This window comes from Oncorhynchus mykiss, chromosome 14 (genome assembly GCF_057628025.1).
Source record: "Oncorhynchus mykiss isolate SJ-2025 chromosome 14, ASM5762802v1, whole genome shotgun sequence".
NCBI lineage: Eukaryota > Metazoa > Chordata > Actinopteri > Salmoniformes > Salmonidae > Oncorhynchus > Oncorhynchus mykiss.
In genome coordinates, this window is record NC_143035.1 from 24,688,112 (window position 1) to 24,705,802 (window position 17,691).

General features: G+C 41.1%; 1 protein-coding gene across 1 annotated transcript; it reads left to right on the forward strand.

Annotated features, from left to right (window-relative positions):
- Positions 1–3,503: 3,503 nt before the first annotated feature.
- LOC149978331 (uncharacterized) lies at positions 3,504–11,119 on the forward strand. The gene is made up of 2 exons (XM_090198629.1): positions 3,504–3,586; positions 4,014–11,119. The coding sequence occupies exon 2, from the start codon at positions 6,529–6,531 to the stop codon at positions 8,929–8,931; it is 2,403 nt and encodes an 800-aa protein (XP_090054755.1). The 5' UTR covers positions 3,504–3,586; positions 4,014–6,528; the 3' UTR covers positions 8,932–11,119.
- The last annotated feature ends 6,572 nt before the right edge of the window (positions 11,120–17,691 follow it).

Genomic DNA, 17,691 nt, shown 5'->3' on the forward strand with positions numbered 1-17,691 from the left:
GTGGTGATTGACAGAGTCGAAAGCCTTGGCCAGGTTGATGAAGACGGCTGCACAGTACTGTCTTTTATCAATGTCAGTTATGATATAATTTAGGACCTTGAACATGGCTGAGGTGCAACCATGACCAGCGCAGAAACCAGATTGCATAGTGGAGAAGCTACGGTGGTATTCAAAATAGTCGGTGATCTGTTTATTAACTTGGCTTTTGAAGATTTTAGAAAGGCAGGGCTGGATGGATATAGGTCTATAAAATTTGGGTCTAGAGTGTCTCCCCCTTTGAAGAGGGGGATGACCACAGCAGCTTTCCAATCTTTGTGGATCTCAGACGATACGAAAGAGAGGTTGAATAGGCTAGTAATAGGGGTTGCAACAATTCCGGCAGATCATTTTAGAAAGAGAGGGTCCTTATGACGATGAACGAGCACAAACTCTTCAACAAAATCGTTGTCTCCAGGAACAAGACTAAATACGATGTAGTCCACTCCAAACTAGATAAATCTTTCGAGTTATCTACAAACAGGACACACAATTTGATAACATGTATGCAGTTTGGATGAACATTACTCAAAGCAATAATGTTCTAGTCCAAATGCTGCAAACCAAAGACCATCAGTTATTGAACACAATGACTAAGTTGGATGACAAATCAGCAGAACTCATTGAAGTAGCTGACCAAATGAATGATGAGAGAACTCAGGTGATGAAGATGGAAATATTGATTTTTAAGCAAGTGGAGAAAATCTCATGACTGAATCTCTCGCTCTATACTCAAGACCTTTATCTGCAAACCATGACAGATAAGTATGAGTCCGAATGGAGCAGGTGCGACACTAACGTGTCTAAAATCAGCACTCTAAGCACCCAAGTGGACTCCTCTATGCAGCAGAATACCACCATTAGATACCATCTGGAGGAATTCCAGAATTGTCACTCGCTACAGTGTGTCTACCCAACCAAGCAATCGGAGCTCGGTACTCAAAGGAGTGAAGACGAAAGAAGGTTTCAGACTTTGCCTCCCTCATGTGTCCCTCAGTCTTCTCACCTTGGCCATTAGGCACAGAGTAATATGGTGCCTTTCCCCAACAAAGCCAATCTTTGCTTCTCCTCTTGGCCTTATCAAACCCAATTTCCGGACCCAAGATCGTCCTTGAACTCTTTGTCACCTTTGTGCTATGACACTTTGTGTGGGTTGGGTGCAGGAATGGAGCGATCAGGTCGATTGTAGTGGTAGTTTCTTCGATGGCGACGTAATTTATAGTTATTTTGACAGTGGTGGGTATTGCTATCGTGGTTTTGTTGTAGGAACCATTGCTGTGCGTCATCTCTCAATACTCCAATACCTGATAATGCACCCTCTAACTGGAGTGAGTGCTCCTTGTCAAACTTCAAAACCGAGATGTCAGGGCTCTTACCGTTGCGTGCTTTTGATGCCTCAAAAGCTGAGCACAAGGGTAACAAACAGTTCAAGGATGATCTACATGTAGACCAATGTTCTCTAGAAGTTCTACTACGTGGAAAACTAAAATGACAAAAATTTGAGAAAAGGGAAAAAGATAAGTCACTAGGACTGGAACCCTAGGACAACAGGTCCGCCAAACTTAAGACCCTTAACACGGATGTTAACAATCAAATTACTCACTCGAGACCCTATCCAGGGCCAGGTCGATCAAGACACAAGCCCACAGGCTTTGTCGATAGACTCTGATAAAAAAAAGTTTGCACACCCCAGTACTGGCTGGATTCTACCTCCAGGATCACTGGACATCCCTGGTGTGTGACTCAAAATCCTTTCCCTCAGCTAAACTGATATCTGGATGCCTGAAGGACAAACAGATCCTTATGATGGGTGACTCCACTCTCCGTCAGTGGTTCGACTACCTGGAGGAATCTGTGCCAAGTATGATATAGTTTGTAATCAGTTTATTTTGTCAATATGTTTGTAGTCAAGTCCATGCGTTCAAATGGGTTAATAAAGCTGTGGCCAGGCAATTATGTAACTAGAATTGTTGAATGAAAAGACACCCAAGTAAGTCATGGTATACGGCAAAACAGTAAAAATAACTTTTAGAACTTCTTTCTTTAATGCATATCCCAGCACATTCTTGGTCTGAATTCATATATTTGCATTAAACTTATGATCCTTCTGCAGCATTGATCGCCTGAACCTTCACACATCAAGCAAATCGACCCCTTTGAGGCAGTCGACACCCAGTCCAACACCCGTATCATCTGGCGGGCCCATGGGATACCTATACGGACAAGCAAGACCCCCTGGGCTGAACTTCACTACATCGCCAGGGAGGTGGAGGGTATGGCAGGGAGTGCACACTCTGTAGTCGTCTTCACCATCTGGGCTCATTTCACCACGTACCCACTGGCTATGTACGCACACCGTCTGGTCGTCATCCGTAGGGCTGTGGCGTCGCTCCTTAGCCGATCTCCCACTACTCTGGTAGTGATCAAGTCAGCCAACACGGGCTACAAGGATGTGTACGGCAGCGACTGGCTCTCCTGGCAGCTCGACATGGCACTCAGGGACCTCTGGTCCTCATTTTTTAAATATTTTTATTTCACCTTTATTTAACCAGGTAGGCTAGTTGAGAACAACTGTGAAGATAAAGCATAGCAGTGTGAACAGACAACAACACAGAGTTACACATGGAGTAAACAATAAACAAGTCAATAACTCAGTAGAATAAAAGAGTAATAAGCAAATAATTACAATTTAGCAGATTAACACCGGAGTGAAAAATGATCAGATGGTCATGTGCAAGTAGAGATATTGGTGTGCAAAAGAGCAGAAAAGTAAATAAATAAAAACAGTATGGGGATGAGGTAGGTAAATTGGGTGGGCTATTTACCGATGGACTATGTACAGCTGCAGCGATCGGTTAGCTGCTCAGATAGCAGATGTTTAAAGTTGGTGAGGGAGATAAAAGTCTCCAACTTCATTGACGTTTGGCAGATGACCTCCTGCCACTATTCTCCGGACAACATTAACCCGCCCTTTGTGGTGATCCAAAATTAAGTGTATCTCTTCCTGTCCTTTGTTTGTCAGCTGTGAATTTTTTTTAAAGTTATGCCTGTAAAAACATTGTGCCTTACTGTATACAAAATGCTGTCTCCGAAAGGAATCTATAGTATATTGGAAAAGGGATTGTAATATCAGGAAGATAATTCCTTTAAAAACTGTTTGCCTTATTCAAAATGCTTGTAAAGCTTTTCTAACTGGCCTTATTTTAAAACAAAAACTACTTTAACTATGAACACTTGTCAAAACTATGGCAAACCACAGAGCTCAATGTTTCCTTTACAACCAAAATCCCCTCAACTTTAATAATTTCTGTGCTGCCATCCTGTTAGAAGGTAATAGATTATTTTATTACAATGGTTAAATTGGATTTTAATTGTGTTCAATGGTGTTATTTGCCCCCTAGTGGAGCTTTCTGGTACTTAGAAAGATAACACAAACAGGAAGTAGAGAATTTGTTCTGCACGCATAGTAGCAGCTACAAACAACGCTACGGTGCAGGTCTTTCAATGTAGTTATTTCTTGTCACGCTTCAGCCTTGGAAAATATTTGTTTGTAAATTCGATTCAAGCATTTAGCTAATGATGATAATCTTGTTATTGATAGAGTTGCTTACATATCAATGTTGGTTGGTTGCATTTACTCACACAAATTGCAATACCTTTCATGTATGTCGTTGGCTGTATTACTTTGCTCTTGCGTCATGCAAACAAATTGTAAAATATATAATACTGTAGTTCTGTTACTGTTTCGAGTGTAATATGCTTTGTTATTCTACATAGATGGTTGTACATTATTAGAGTAATGAGGAGTTAGCCAATTACCATATGAGTAACAATTAGCTATATGGTTTGGCATCATGCCAGATGCATGGTACCTTAGCACGTGCTTTGTATTTATGCAACTTCAAATGTTTAATGTACAGCTACAGTATGTCGGTGTGAATTGAATACTAAAGTATATTATTTTCTGTATTTTGCAGTTTCACAACATAAACGTTTTCAATATATTCATTCAAGAAAAGTCACGCCTTGGGAGTTTTATTGAAGACTTAGTTGTTAGCTATCTGTCTAGTTTTGCATGGGAACACAACTCAAGGGCAGAATAGTGAAAAAACATAATCACAGTGGGCTCAAGCTCAAGAATAACCACACACGGTGGTTTTGTTTCTACGTTCATCAGCCAACAAAGCCTCTTATCCTAGGGAAGACCAGCAGTCTACGATGCAACAACCAGAGCCAGGTGTTCAACAGAGAGAGATGGAAGATCCTCTTCAGCACATTGGGACCAAGTCTCAATCTACAAGATCAAGGTCATTAAAACAGTCAAGCAGATCCTCAACGGCGAGTTCTGCAGCCATCAAAGCATGCGCCAAGGCGGACGCAGCACGCGCACAAGTCTCCTATGCTGCTCTGAGAAGGAAGCTTCTGTGATGAAACAAAAGGCAGAAATAGAGGCCAGCTTGTTGAATCAAAAAGCTGACCTCGAGGCAAGTTTATATGTTCTCCAAGTTGAGAGAGCAGCTGCTGCTGTGTTGGCTGACGCTGCAGCCTTTGAAGAAGCTGTAGGATCAGAACGCAGAGAGCTTCGCAAAGAACTAGACACAGGGACACAGCCCTTAAGTCCAGTCCAACGTACATGTGAGTATGTGCAACAACATGCTAGGCCCTACTTTGCTGAACTTCCATTTGAAGTGGAGAAACAAGAGCTTAGTGTTGACCCAGCTACATGCCATAATCCAGTAAGTAGCAAACAACAGAACATGAGCAGAGACTCTCCGTTCAAAAGGAATGAACAGCAGCATGGTGGAAATGGAAAGCAAGCCCACTTCCAGTCACACACACAAAACTTCCCTGAGTCACAAGTGGCACCAGACCTCATCAAGTACCTCCTACGCTGTGAAATGGTGAGTTCCGGACTACTGAAGTTTGATGATCGCCCTGAAAATTATTGGGCATGGAAAGCATCCTTTCTCAATGCGACCAGAGACTTGAATTTATCAGCCAGGGAAGAGTTAGATCTAATTACCAAGTGGCTAGAGGCAGAGTCGTCTGAGCAAGCAAACATAATTAGATCTGTCCATATTTTCAACGCAACAGCAGGACTTAACATGGTCTGACAACGACTAGAAGAGTGCTATGGTACACCCGAAGTGATCGAGAATGCACTGTTGAAGAAAATTGATGATTTTCCAAAACTGGCTAACAAAGACAATCACAAACTAAGAGAACTAGGTGACATTCTTCTCGAACTGGAGAGTGCTAAAGTAGAAGGGTACCTTCCAGGCCTCGCTTATCTGGACACATCTCGGGGGGTAAACCCTATTGTAGAGAAACTTTCATTCAGTTTACAAAAAATGGATAGCACAGGGATCCAAATATAAGGAGGACTATCGGGTACCATTCCCACCATTCTCGTTCTTCTTGAGATTCATCAGGAACCAGGCGAAAATTATAAATGACCCCAGCTTTACCCTCTACACCTCAAATAACCAGGTGTCTATGAAAAGTGAGAAACCTGCCAGGTACAGCAGCAAGACACCTGTGACTGTATACAAAACAGATGTGTCATCTGAGGCCTCAGACCACCAAACAAAATGCAGTAAGACAAAGGTTGAAAACCCTGACCATCACTGCCCAATACATCACAAGCCTCATCCTCTTAAAAAAGTGTTGTGGGTTTAGATACAAAACTCTAGATGAGCGCAAATCATGTGCACTCGAGAGATTCAAGCACAACTGTGAACACAGACAGCCTGGGATGTTCCGTGTTTGACAAAACACAAGACGATGATAAACCAGCACCATCAGTGGAGGACAAAGCCTTCTTGGACATTATGGACAAACAGGTTTTCCAGGATGATGGAAACAACTGGGTGGCTCCACTACCCTTTCGCCCCGCTAGACGTCGCCTTCCTAATAACAGGGAGCAGGCCATGAACCGTCTCACATAACCTCGCAGGACTTTAGACAAAAAGCCTGACATGAAGCGTCATTTTATTGACTTCATGCAAAAAATGCTGGATAACGACCAAGCCGAACCTTCACAGCCACTAGAGGGAGACAAAGAACGTTGGTATCTGCCCATATTTGGTGTTTACCATCCACAAAAGCCTGAACAAATAAGAGTAGTATTTGACTCCAGTGCTAAGTGTCAAGGCGTGTCACTTAACGATGTTCTGCTCAGTGGTCCAGACTTAAACAACACACTCTTGGGTGTCCTAATGCGTTTCCGCAAGGATTGCATTGCACTAACAGCAGATGTGCAACAAATGTTTTACTGTTTTGGTGTGCGTGAGGATCACAGAGATTACTTAAGGTTTCTCTGGTATGAAGATAACAACCCAGATAGAAACATAACTGAGTACAGGATGAAAGTCAATGTAACACGGGTCAGAACCCAAGCAATATGTAGTGAGGAACTTCTACGTCGATGATGGTCTGACATCAGCAGCTACTACAGAAGAAGCTATCAACATTCTAAGAAAAACACAAGCAATGTTGGCGGAGTCCAACATGAAACTACACAAGATTGCATCCAATAGCAAAACAGTTATGGAAGCCTTCCCTATGGAGGACTGTGCGAAGGACTTAAAAGATCTGAACCTAGGAGTGGATCCTCTCCCCTTTCAACAGAGTCTGGGACTTTCCTGGAACCTGGAAACAGACAGCTTCTCATTCCAGGTGTCCCACAATGAGAAGCCTTTTACGCGGAGAGGCATCCTGTCCACAGTGAATAGACTTTATGACCCCCTTGGGTTTGTGGCTCCAATAACAATGCAAGGTAAAGCCTTAATCAGAGAACTCTCTTCTGATCAGAGTGAGTGGGATGCCCCTCTTCCCACCGAAAAAGAAGAGGAATGGAAAATGTGGAAGGAATCTTTGATGGAGTTGGAACATATGTATATTCAGTGGACCTACATCCCAGTCTCCTTGTCTACCACTCAAAGAAGAGAGCTACACATCTTCTCGGATGCCTCTACAGTACCCATAGGAGCGGTAGCCTACTTGAGAGTTATTGACTCGGAAGGTCAATGCCATGTTGGATTTGTCATGGGGAAATCAAAATTGGCCCCTCGTCCGGCCCACACTATGCCACCCCTAGAACTGTGTGCGGCTTTGCTAGCTGTTGAGATGTATGAACTGATCAGAGACGAAATTGACATTGATGGACATGCAGCCAAGTTCTACACAGACAGTAAGATAGTTCTCGGTTACATCCACAATGTCACCAAAATATTCTATGTTTATGTTGCCAATAGGGTAACTCGCATCAGGAAGTCTACCCATCCAGATCAGTGGTGCTATGTAAACACTGACAGCAATCCAGCAGACCATGCAACCAGGCCCATAATTGCTGCGCTCTTAAAACACACCAGTTGGTTCTCAGGTCCACCGTTCCTGACCCAAACAAACTCGAGTAAGCCTGAGAACATCAATTTTGACCTTGTAGAGCCTCACACAGACGCAGAGATTCGACCAGACGTCACTGTCCTTGCCTCTAAAGTTTCTGGAGCTCAACTTGGCTCTCATCGCTTTGAGAGGTTCTCAAGCTGGAAAGCTCTCAATCGAGCCACAGCACAACTCATTCATGTTGCCAGATCCTTCCATGAAGGTGCGGACAACACCAGCTGCAGAGGCTGGCATGACTGTAATAAACCATGCGGTACAAGTGAGTTGTCACAAGCCAAAACAGCAATCATTCACTGTGTGCAACATGAAGCCTTCAGAGAGGAATTCAAATGCATTGAAAAAGGAAAAGAGTTCCCAAAGCAAAGTACACTGAAAAATCTGAACCCAGTGATTGATGAGGATGGGTTGCTGAGGCTGGGAGGCCGCTTATCCTCCACCGACATATTACAAGACGAAAAACATCCTCTCATCATCCCACAGACACATCATGTTGCCACTCTGCTGGTAAGACATTATCACGAGCAAGTGGCTCACCAAGGCCGTCATTTTTCAGATGGAGCTATTCGAGCAGCAGGCTTCTGGATTATTGGGAGCAAACGTCTGGTCTCTGGTATCATTCACAAGTGTGTCACCTGCCGCAAGGTTAGAGGGAGGTTAGTTGACCAAAAAATGTCTGACTTGCCTGCAGACAGACTCACATCTGAACCACCATTCACCAGCGTTGGACTTGATGTGTTTGGACCATGGAATGTCATAACTCGTCGCACTAGAGGTGGTAGTGCAGACTCCAAGCGCTGGGCGGTGCTCTTTACATGTATGTCTACTAGAGCAGTCCATATCGAGCTTATCGAATCCATGTCCACATCCAGCTTCATCAACGTGCTGAAGCATTTTTTCTCTATCCGTGGTCCAGCAAAGGTGCTACGCTCTGATCGAGGTACATACTTTATAGGTGCCTGCAGGGAACTGGGTATCAACACAAATGACTCAGTACTGACTAAATACCTCCCAGATAAGGGATGTACTTGGATATTTAATCCTCCACACTCGTCTCATATGGGTGGTTCTTGGGAGAGACTCATTGGGGTTGCCAGACGTATTCTTGATGCTATGCTGTTTCAGACGGGCTCCACTCGTCTCACACATGAGGTCTTGAGCACTCTTATGTCTGAAGTTATGGCAATAATCAATGCGAGACCCCTAGTGTCAGTGTCAAACGACCCTGGCATGCCTACCATTCTCACACCATCAATGTTACTGACACAAAAGACCAGCGCTACCTCAGCCCCTTCTGGATACTTCAGCATGAACGACCTTCGTGGAAAACAGTGGAAGCAAGTCCAGTGTCTCGCTGACACCTTTTGGAAAAGGTGGAGACAGGAGTACCTGACAACGCTGCAGAGACGCAGAAAATGGACAGCAGAAAAGCAAAATGTTAAAGTGGGAGATGTTGTCTTATTGAAAAGACAGTCAGGCGCACAGAAATGACTGGCCAGTCGGGCTTTTGGTGAAAACCTTTCCCAGTACTGACAAAAAGGTTAGGAAAGTAGAACTAAAAATTGTCACGCAAGGAGCTGCTAAGATGTTTCTGAGACCAATCTCAGAGGTTGTTGTTCTTCTTTCTGAAGCATCCTAGAGACAAAAGATAAAAATAGAAAGGACATAATTTGTTTCTTGATATGTTTTATTTCATAGTGGCACAATTTCATTATGCTAGGCGGGGAGTGTGCTGCCATCCTGTTAGAAGGTAACAGATTATTTTATTACAATGGTTAAATTGGATTTTCATTGTGTTCAATGTTGTTATTTGCCCCCTAGTGGAGCTTTCTGGTATTTAGAAAGACTACGCAAACAGGAAGTAGAGAATTTGCACGCATAAAAGCAGCTACAAACAACGCTACGATGCAGGTCTTTCAATGTAGTTATTTCTTGTCACGCTTCAGCCTTGGAAAATATTTGTTTGTAAGTTCGATTCAAGCATTTAGCTAATGATGATAATCTTGTTATTGATAGAGTTGCGTACATATCAATGTTGGTTGGTTGCATTTACTCACACAAATTACAATGCCTTTCATGTATGTCGTTAGCTGTATTACTTTGCTCTTGCGTCATGCAAACGAATTGTAAAATATAGGTAGCCTAGTGGTTAGAGTGCTGGAATAGTAACCGCAAAGTTGCTAGATCGAATCCCTGAGTTGACAAGGTAAAATTACCTGAACAAGGTCATTCACGTACTGTTCCTAAGCTATCATTGTAAATAAGAATTTGTTCTTCACTGACTTGCTTAGTTAAATAAAATAAATAAGGAAAGACATAGTAAAGCTGCAGCTGGCCCAGAACCGAGTGGCATGTCTTGCTCTTCATTGTAATCTGAGGGCTGATATGAATACTATGCATGCCAGTCTTCCTTTGGTAAGAGTTTAGAGGAGACTGACTGCATCACTTCTTCTTTTTATAAGAAAATTAATGTGTTGAAAATCACAAATTGTTTGCATAGCCAACTTACACACAGCTCTGACACACACACTTAACCCACCAGTCATGCCACCAGGGGTCTTTTTACAGTTCCCAGGTCCAGAACAAATTCAACAAAGCGTAGAGTATTATATAGAGCCACTATTGCATGGAACTCCCTTCCATCTCATATTGCTCAAGTGAAGATCAAACCTGGCTTCAAAAAACAGTAAAGCAACACCTCACGGCACAACGCCTCTCCCCCTATTTGACCTAGATAGTCTGTGTGTATGTATTGATATGTAGGCTACGTGTGCCTTTGGTATAAATTAATCATGTAGTTCTGTCCTTGAGCTGTTCTTGTCTATTAATGTTCTGTATTATGTCATGTTTTGTGTGGACCCCAGGAAGAGTAGCTGCTGCTTTAGCAACAACTAATGGGGATCCTAACAAAATACCAAAATACCAATGCAGCCATTTTTATCTCAATATCAAATCATTTCTGGATAACAACTAGGTACCGTACTGTGATTTAAAAAAGAAAAAACTTAGCAAAGATCCATTTTTAAAGCAAGAATTTTGCTCTGACTTTTATTTTTTTTACCAGGCAAGTCAGTTAAGAACAAATTCTTATTTTCAATGACGGCCTAAGAACAGTGGGTTATAACCGCCTGTTCAGGGGCAGAACAACAGATTTGTACCTTGTCAGCTTGGGGGTTTGAATTTGGAACCTTCCGGTTACTAGTCCAACGCTCTAATCACTAGGCTACCCTGCCGCACCAAATACCATGGTTGTAGCTTGTCTTATTAATATATTTCATTACAGTGATAGTGTAATGAACACGAGGGGAGACTGGTTTTAAGCGCAGGGCGCAGCAGGTGTTTATTGCAAAGGACTGCAGGAGGAGGCAGGTATCTGGGTCCAGGGGCAGGCGGAAAGTCATACACAGGGAGTCCAAAAGGGCAACAGTACAGGCAGGGAAAAGGCTAGTAACATAGTCTGGGAGATCAGGCAATATGTTGATAACAGGAAATCCGATAGGCTAAAGTACAGGCAGGGAATATGGAAAAATGCATCGTTAGTGAGGCAGGCAAAAACGATCATACACGGGAGGAGTACATTTCGGGAAACCCAGCGCTCTGAAAACTGTGGGTCATAGAACAAACAATACCTCAAAGTGACGGGGTGCAAAGAACTGCAATAAATAGTGTGTGATAATGACATACAGGTGTGTGAACAGATAATTAGAATTCAGGTGATTGGGATCTGGAGAGTGAGCTGCGTTCAGGGGATCTACGTGTTTGAGGGTGTGAGTTGGAAACAGACTTTACAGATAGGGGGAAAAACCTATACAGTTACATTTCATAATATTATATTGTATCATTTTGACTATCGCAATACTATTTTTGCGTTCTTTGACTGTACCTGTATCAAAACTCCAGTATTTTGCCTTCATAGTTTGTTCTCCATCTTCTTTTTAAATAGGGAGCCAATTTGTTTTCAGCACTTTTATTTCCATTACTGATCAAAACCAGTTTTCTCATGGCTCTTGTCCCTCTGCAGAAGACGTATGGTGAGCAATATGTTTTGAACATTGAATCTCAATAAAATCACTATCGAATCGCAAATAAATATAACAGCACCTAATTATGGTAATAATATTGTATTTTGAGGTCTCCAGAAATTCCCAGCCCTATTCATTGAGTTAGAATAGAGGCAGTTACTTAGAAGTTCAGCTACAACCATTTTTTTGGTTATCTTTCTCAGCAGACTCTTTCCTCTGTACGTCAAAGAGAGATTGCGTTTTTTTAACTAGCCACAGTCACCAACTGCTAATTTCAACCTTTTTAAAACAGACACATTCAATAGCGATGGCAGTCCCAAAAAATAAAATGAGCCGTTTTGTTTTGAGTAATATAGATCGACATATCATTGAATATCTTCCTCTGTATGCTTAAAGGAAAGGTTCATCCATTTTGAATGTTATATTGTTTTGTGTATCTGAGAGTTGGTCTATCGATTCCCTGGGTCATTTGATGTTTTCATGTGTATCTGAGTTATTGGCATTCAATCAGGCAGAAATCTGTCCGGTATAATGTAGCACCGTGATAAAGTTGCTCTCACTACCCTTGTAAAGGCATTCTTCCTCCTCTTCTGAGGAGGAGTAGCGAGAAGGATCGGAGGACCAATGCGCAGCACGTGTCCATAACGTTTATTTTAAGACAAACTGAACACTATGAAATACAAAACAATAAATGCGACCATGAACGGAAACAGTAACGTGGGGCAAAAAACCCCACCCACAACTCAAAAGTGAAATCCAGGCTACCTAAGTATGATTCTCAATCAGAGACAACCAACGACACCTGCCTCTGATTGAGAACCATACTAGGCTGAACTCAAAACTCCAACATAGAACAACACACATAGACTGCCCACCCCAACTCACACCCTGAGCATACTAAATAAAGACAAAACAAAAGAAATAAAGGTCAGAACGTGACAACCCTGGAAGTTAATTGGAATACGACTTTTAGATTGGAAGATTTCTTTCATCCATGTCAGATTTCAATACAGGCTGATGTCATATTTTGGGAGGATGTCTTCTATTGAATAAGCCATTGATCATATTTCTGGGATATTCCTAAATCGATTTTTAAAAAATTTAACTGAGGGTCTAGCACATTTTTTTTCTATTTGTCTGCCTCTTTAGTCCAGGGTGCATTGCATTGCATTGTGCCATTGCCAGAGATATTATAAAAAGGAGATAGGAATCCAATGAATGGATTGCTGAGTCTCACGGTTGATATGTCGGGAGGGGGACAGAGACAATTACTTGATGCCAACACACCTTTCTAGCTAAGTTACACGCTGAAGTTATGTTGCGCTTAGTGACGTCTGACTGTCTCATCCGAACATTGTTGGTGCCGACGTGGATAACAATATCACTATAAAATGAGCCATTTCAGCACTACCTTAAAATTCACCTTTATGTCATTAGCCCTGCCCACTGGTAAACAATGTATGGTTGCTGGGTGATTCTTTTGAAGTCTAATATTTGTCAGAGCTCATGGTGGGAGGCTTCGGGGTCTCAGACCCCGTAACACGTGATAACACCTTTGATTGGGATCACAGACTACAAAAGGAAGCACAGCCGAGAGCTGCCCAGTGACACGAGCCTACCGGACGAGCTAAATTACTTCTTTGCTCGCTTCAAGGCAAATAACACTGAAATATGCATGAGAGCACCAGCTGTACCGGAAGACTGCGTGATCACGCTCTCCGCAGCCGATGTGAGTAAGACCTTTAGACAGGTCAACATTCACAAGGCCGCAGGGCCAGACGGATTGCCAGGAAGTGTACTGCGAGTATGCGCTGACCAACTAGCAAGAGTCTTCACTCTCTCCCTGTCCGAGTCTGTAATACCAACATGTTTTTAGCAGACCACCATAGTGCCTGTGCCCAAGAACACCTAGGTAACCTGCCTAAATGACTACAGACCCGTAGCACTCATGTCTGAAACCATGAAGTGCTTTGAAAGGCTGGTTATGGCTCACATCGACACCATCATCCCAGAAAACCTAGACCCACTCCAATTTGCACACCGCCCCAACAGATCCACAGATGATGCAGTCTCTATTGCACTCCACACTGCCCTTTCCCACCTGGACAGAATGGACACCTATGTGAGAATGCTATTCATTGACTAGAGCTCAGCATTCAACACCATAGTGCCCTCAAAGCTCATCAATAAGCTAAAGGACCCTGGGACTAAACACCTCCCTCTGCAAATGGCTACCCAGATTATTTACATTGCCCCCCCCCCCCCCACACACACACACACACACACACACCACCGCCACTCTCTGTTGTCATCTATGCCTAGTCACTTTAATTAACTCTACCTACAGTACATGTACATAATACCTCAACTAACCCCCGCACATTGACCCTGTATATATTGTTATTTTTTTTACTGCTCCTCTTTAGTTACTTGTTACTTTTATCGCATATTCTTATCCACATTTTTTGAAACTGCACTGTCGGTTAGGGGCTCGTAAGTAAGCATTTCACTGTACAGTACAGGTAGATAGCAATAAAAACGATAATACAGAGATACAAAATTAATTACAGGAAAACTAAAAAGAACTTGACAAATTTATTCAAGAACAATCTAATGTAATCTATTACAAAAATAAAGCAAACTGGATGGAATATGGAGAAAAATGCACAAAATTATTCCTGAATCTCCAATACAGGAACGTTAAAAAAAAGAATTTGCAGAAACTCATTACTGAAGATGGAGTCATCTATGATTCTTTTAAAATTGTATTTTTAAAGAGGAAGCTAATTATTTTAGGCAGATGTTCTCTTTTCCGTCTTATCCTCTCCCACTGAATGAAGATTACGGTAAGGAATTCTTTTGAAATAATATAAAAAATTGAAAATTAACAAATGTACAGAAAGATCAGTGCGAAGGCCAAATTACAGAGGAATAACTTTTTGAGACTATTAAATCCTTTCAGTCTGGAAAAACCCCAGGGCTTGACGGCATACCGGTAGAGGTATATCAAGTTTTTTTTTTTAAATACTAAAAGCTCCATTGTTAGATTGTTTTAACTACTCATATAGAAACGGTAGTCTGTCAGGTACTCAGCAGGAAGGTCTGATTTCTCTATTATTAAAACAAGACCCAGATGGTAAATATAAAGACCCTATCTAAAAAACTGGAGGCCCCTTACACTTCAATGTTGTGATGCAAAAATACTAGCAAAATGCATAGCACTCAGAATTAAATGGGTTTTACCAGGTATTGTTCATCCTGATCAGACAGGTTTTTACATGGACGATACATTGGAGATAATATACGACAACTACTAGAAATAATAGAACATCATGAAACATATAAGAATCCAGGAATGGTATTCATAGCAGATTTTGAAAAGGCATTTGATAAAGTAAGACTGGATTTTATTTATAAATGCCTGGATTTTGTCTTATAAAATGGGTCAAAATAATGTATAGCAACCCCAGGTGTAAAATAGTCAACAGCGGCTACTTCTCAGAGAGTTTTGAATTGTCAAGAGGAGTTAAACAAGGGTCTCCTCTGTCACCATATCTATTCGTTATGGCCATCGAAATGCTTTGCTATTAAAATCAGATCCAATAACAACATTAGAGGATTAGAAATCCAAGGCTTAAAAACAAAGGTGTCCATTTATGTCGATGACTCAAGTTTTAAGTTAAGTCCACAAGTTAGATCCCTGCAATGTCTCATTAAAGATCTAGATAACTTTTCTGTACTCTCTGGACTAAAACCTAATTATTATAAGTGTACAATATTACTTATTGGATCCTTAAAAAATACAACTTTTACATTACCCTGCAGCTTACCTATAAAATGGGCTGACGGTGAAATAGACAGATTCGGTATTCATATCATAAAAGATATAAATTAGCTCTCCACAATGAATTTCAATAGAAAACTTGTAAAAATAGACAAGATCCTGCAACCATGGAGAGGTAAATACCTGTCTATTTATGGAAAAATCGCCCTGATTAACTCCTTAGTCATATATCAGTTTACTCACTTATGGCGCTGCCGACTCCTGATGAATCGTTTTTCAAATCATATGAGCAAAAATATTTTGCTTTATCTGGGAGAGTAAACCAAACAAAATAAAACGAGCCTATCTATATAATGAATATGAATTGGGTGGGTTTAGATTATATAAAAGCACTAAACCTCTCTCTTAAAGCTTCACTCATTCAAAAGTTTTATTTGAACCCTAAAAGGTTCTCAAGTAGATTAATAAGAAAATCTCATCCAATGTTTAAAAATAGCCTTTTTGCCATTGTACAGATTGCCATGTCTCATTTTCGATTAATTGAAAATTAAACTTTTATCAAAGTATCTGTCTTTTTGCAGAGCTGGCTACAATTTCAATTTCATCCCCCTGAAAAGATAGAGCAAATATTATGGCTGAAATCAAATGTGCTGGTTGATAAAATACCTGTATTTATGGGAAATATGTTTGAAATGGATATTGTGTTCTTAAATTATATTGTAAATTGTTTTTGGTAGAGTTTTGTTCTTCGTGGAGTTATCAGAATTGTACGGGAAGGTCTGCTCAATCCAAGAGTACAACCAATTGATTACAGCATTGCCCCAAAAATGGAAGAGGCGGGTGGCAGCGGGAGGAGGTAGGGATCTGGTCTGTCTGCCCAATATAAAGGATCAAAACTGGCAGAGGAATAAAAATAGCATAAATAGGAAAGTATACCAGTTTCATTTGAGGACCAGGATGTTGACAACTGTGCCATACAGATTGCAAAATAGTTCTGAAGAGGTTTTGATGTACCGATTCCATGGTACAGGGTGTATGAGTTGATATATAAAACAACGCAAGATTCAAGACTTCGTGCTTTTCAGCTAAAATTATTATATAGAATTCTATCCACCAACAAAATGTTGTATATTTGGGGCATGAAATCATCGAAGCTCTGCAGATTTTGTTGTGAGGATACATAATCAATAGACCATTTATTTTGGTATTGCCCTCAGGTAGCCTGTTTCTGGTCTCAGGTTCAGGAATGGCTGAAAATGCATAGCATTGATCTAAAATTGACCCTAGAAATAGTACTGTTAGGAGATCTGGAGAGACCGGGTCAGTCAATTGTTAATATACTAATATAGTAAGTGTATTTATCTTCAACACGTAATCTGTAGATTGTATTCGATTAGATAGATTGAAATTGTACGTTAAACATCATAGCATAGTTGCGTAGAAACACGAAGTGGGTGGCCAGCAGAGATAGATGGGATGGGCTGAGGGAAGCTGAGGGTTGGGATGTGGAATTGGAGACAAGTGGAAGTGGAGTTGCTGTGTGAGAGAGAGAATGATGGTCAAAAGATAAAGGGGAAAAAAGTCTAAATAAAACATAATAAAAGTACATTTGAATGACACTAAGTGGCAGTGTTTTTACAACTAATGCCGGTTTGCCTGAGGCTGATGCCGTGCATGTGTTTATACACATTCATATACACACACTCTCATTCAAATAAACACATACAAGAACACACACATACATGTAGAAGCGCCAGACATGCACACAAACATATACAGTTGGCATTGCTGTTATGATTTCAGTTGTCCTTGATGTCCTTTGTTTTAAATGTATTATTTTTTTTTATTTTGTTTTACATTGTTGTTTGCTGTTTTCTTCTGTCTTTTACTTGGAGGGTTCGGGTTTCACAAGTTTGTGATCATGAGAAAGGAAACTACGACATATTTTATATCACTATCATGCACTATCGCCCACTATCACCCTCACACATAAGGATATGTCTCTGTTGCGGAAAGACTGGAACATGTTTGATAGTGTCTTGATGCTGTATTGTTTGTCCTTCATGTTCTAATAATTTAATGTTACCCCTTCCTTGTGTTTTTTGTAATAAATAATAAATCAATTTAAAAATGAAAAAGCATTTCACTGTAAGGTATTGTTGTTGTTGTATTCAGCGCATGTGACTAACACAATTTGATTAGATTTGATATTGTTATCCACGTCGGCACCAACAATGTTAGGATTAAACAGTCAGACGTCACCAAGTGCAACATAACTTGTAACGTAGCTAGAAAGGTGTTTTGACAACGTGAACGCGATTGATCGACAGTCTACTGGGTGGGGCGTTATACGGTCTTTCATTGGATTCCTATCCCCTTTCTATAATATCTCTGGCAACGGCACAATGCAATGCACCCTGGACTAAAGAGGCAGACAAATAGAAA

Coding starts and splice junctions, on each gene's coding strand:
- LOC149978331 (XM_090198629.1), top strand. CDS start 6,529: ATGTTGGCGGAGTCCAACATGAAACTACACAAGATTGCATCCAATAGC.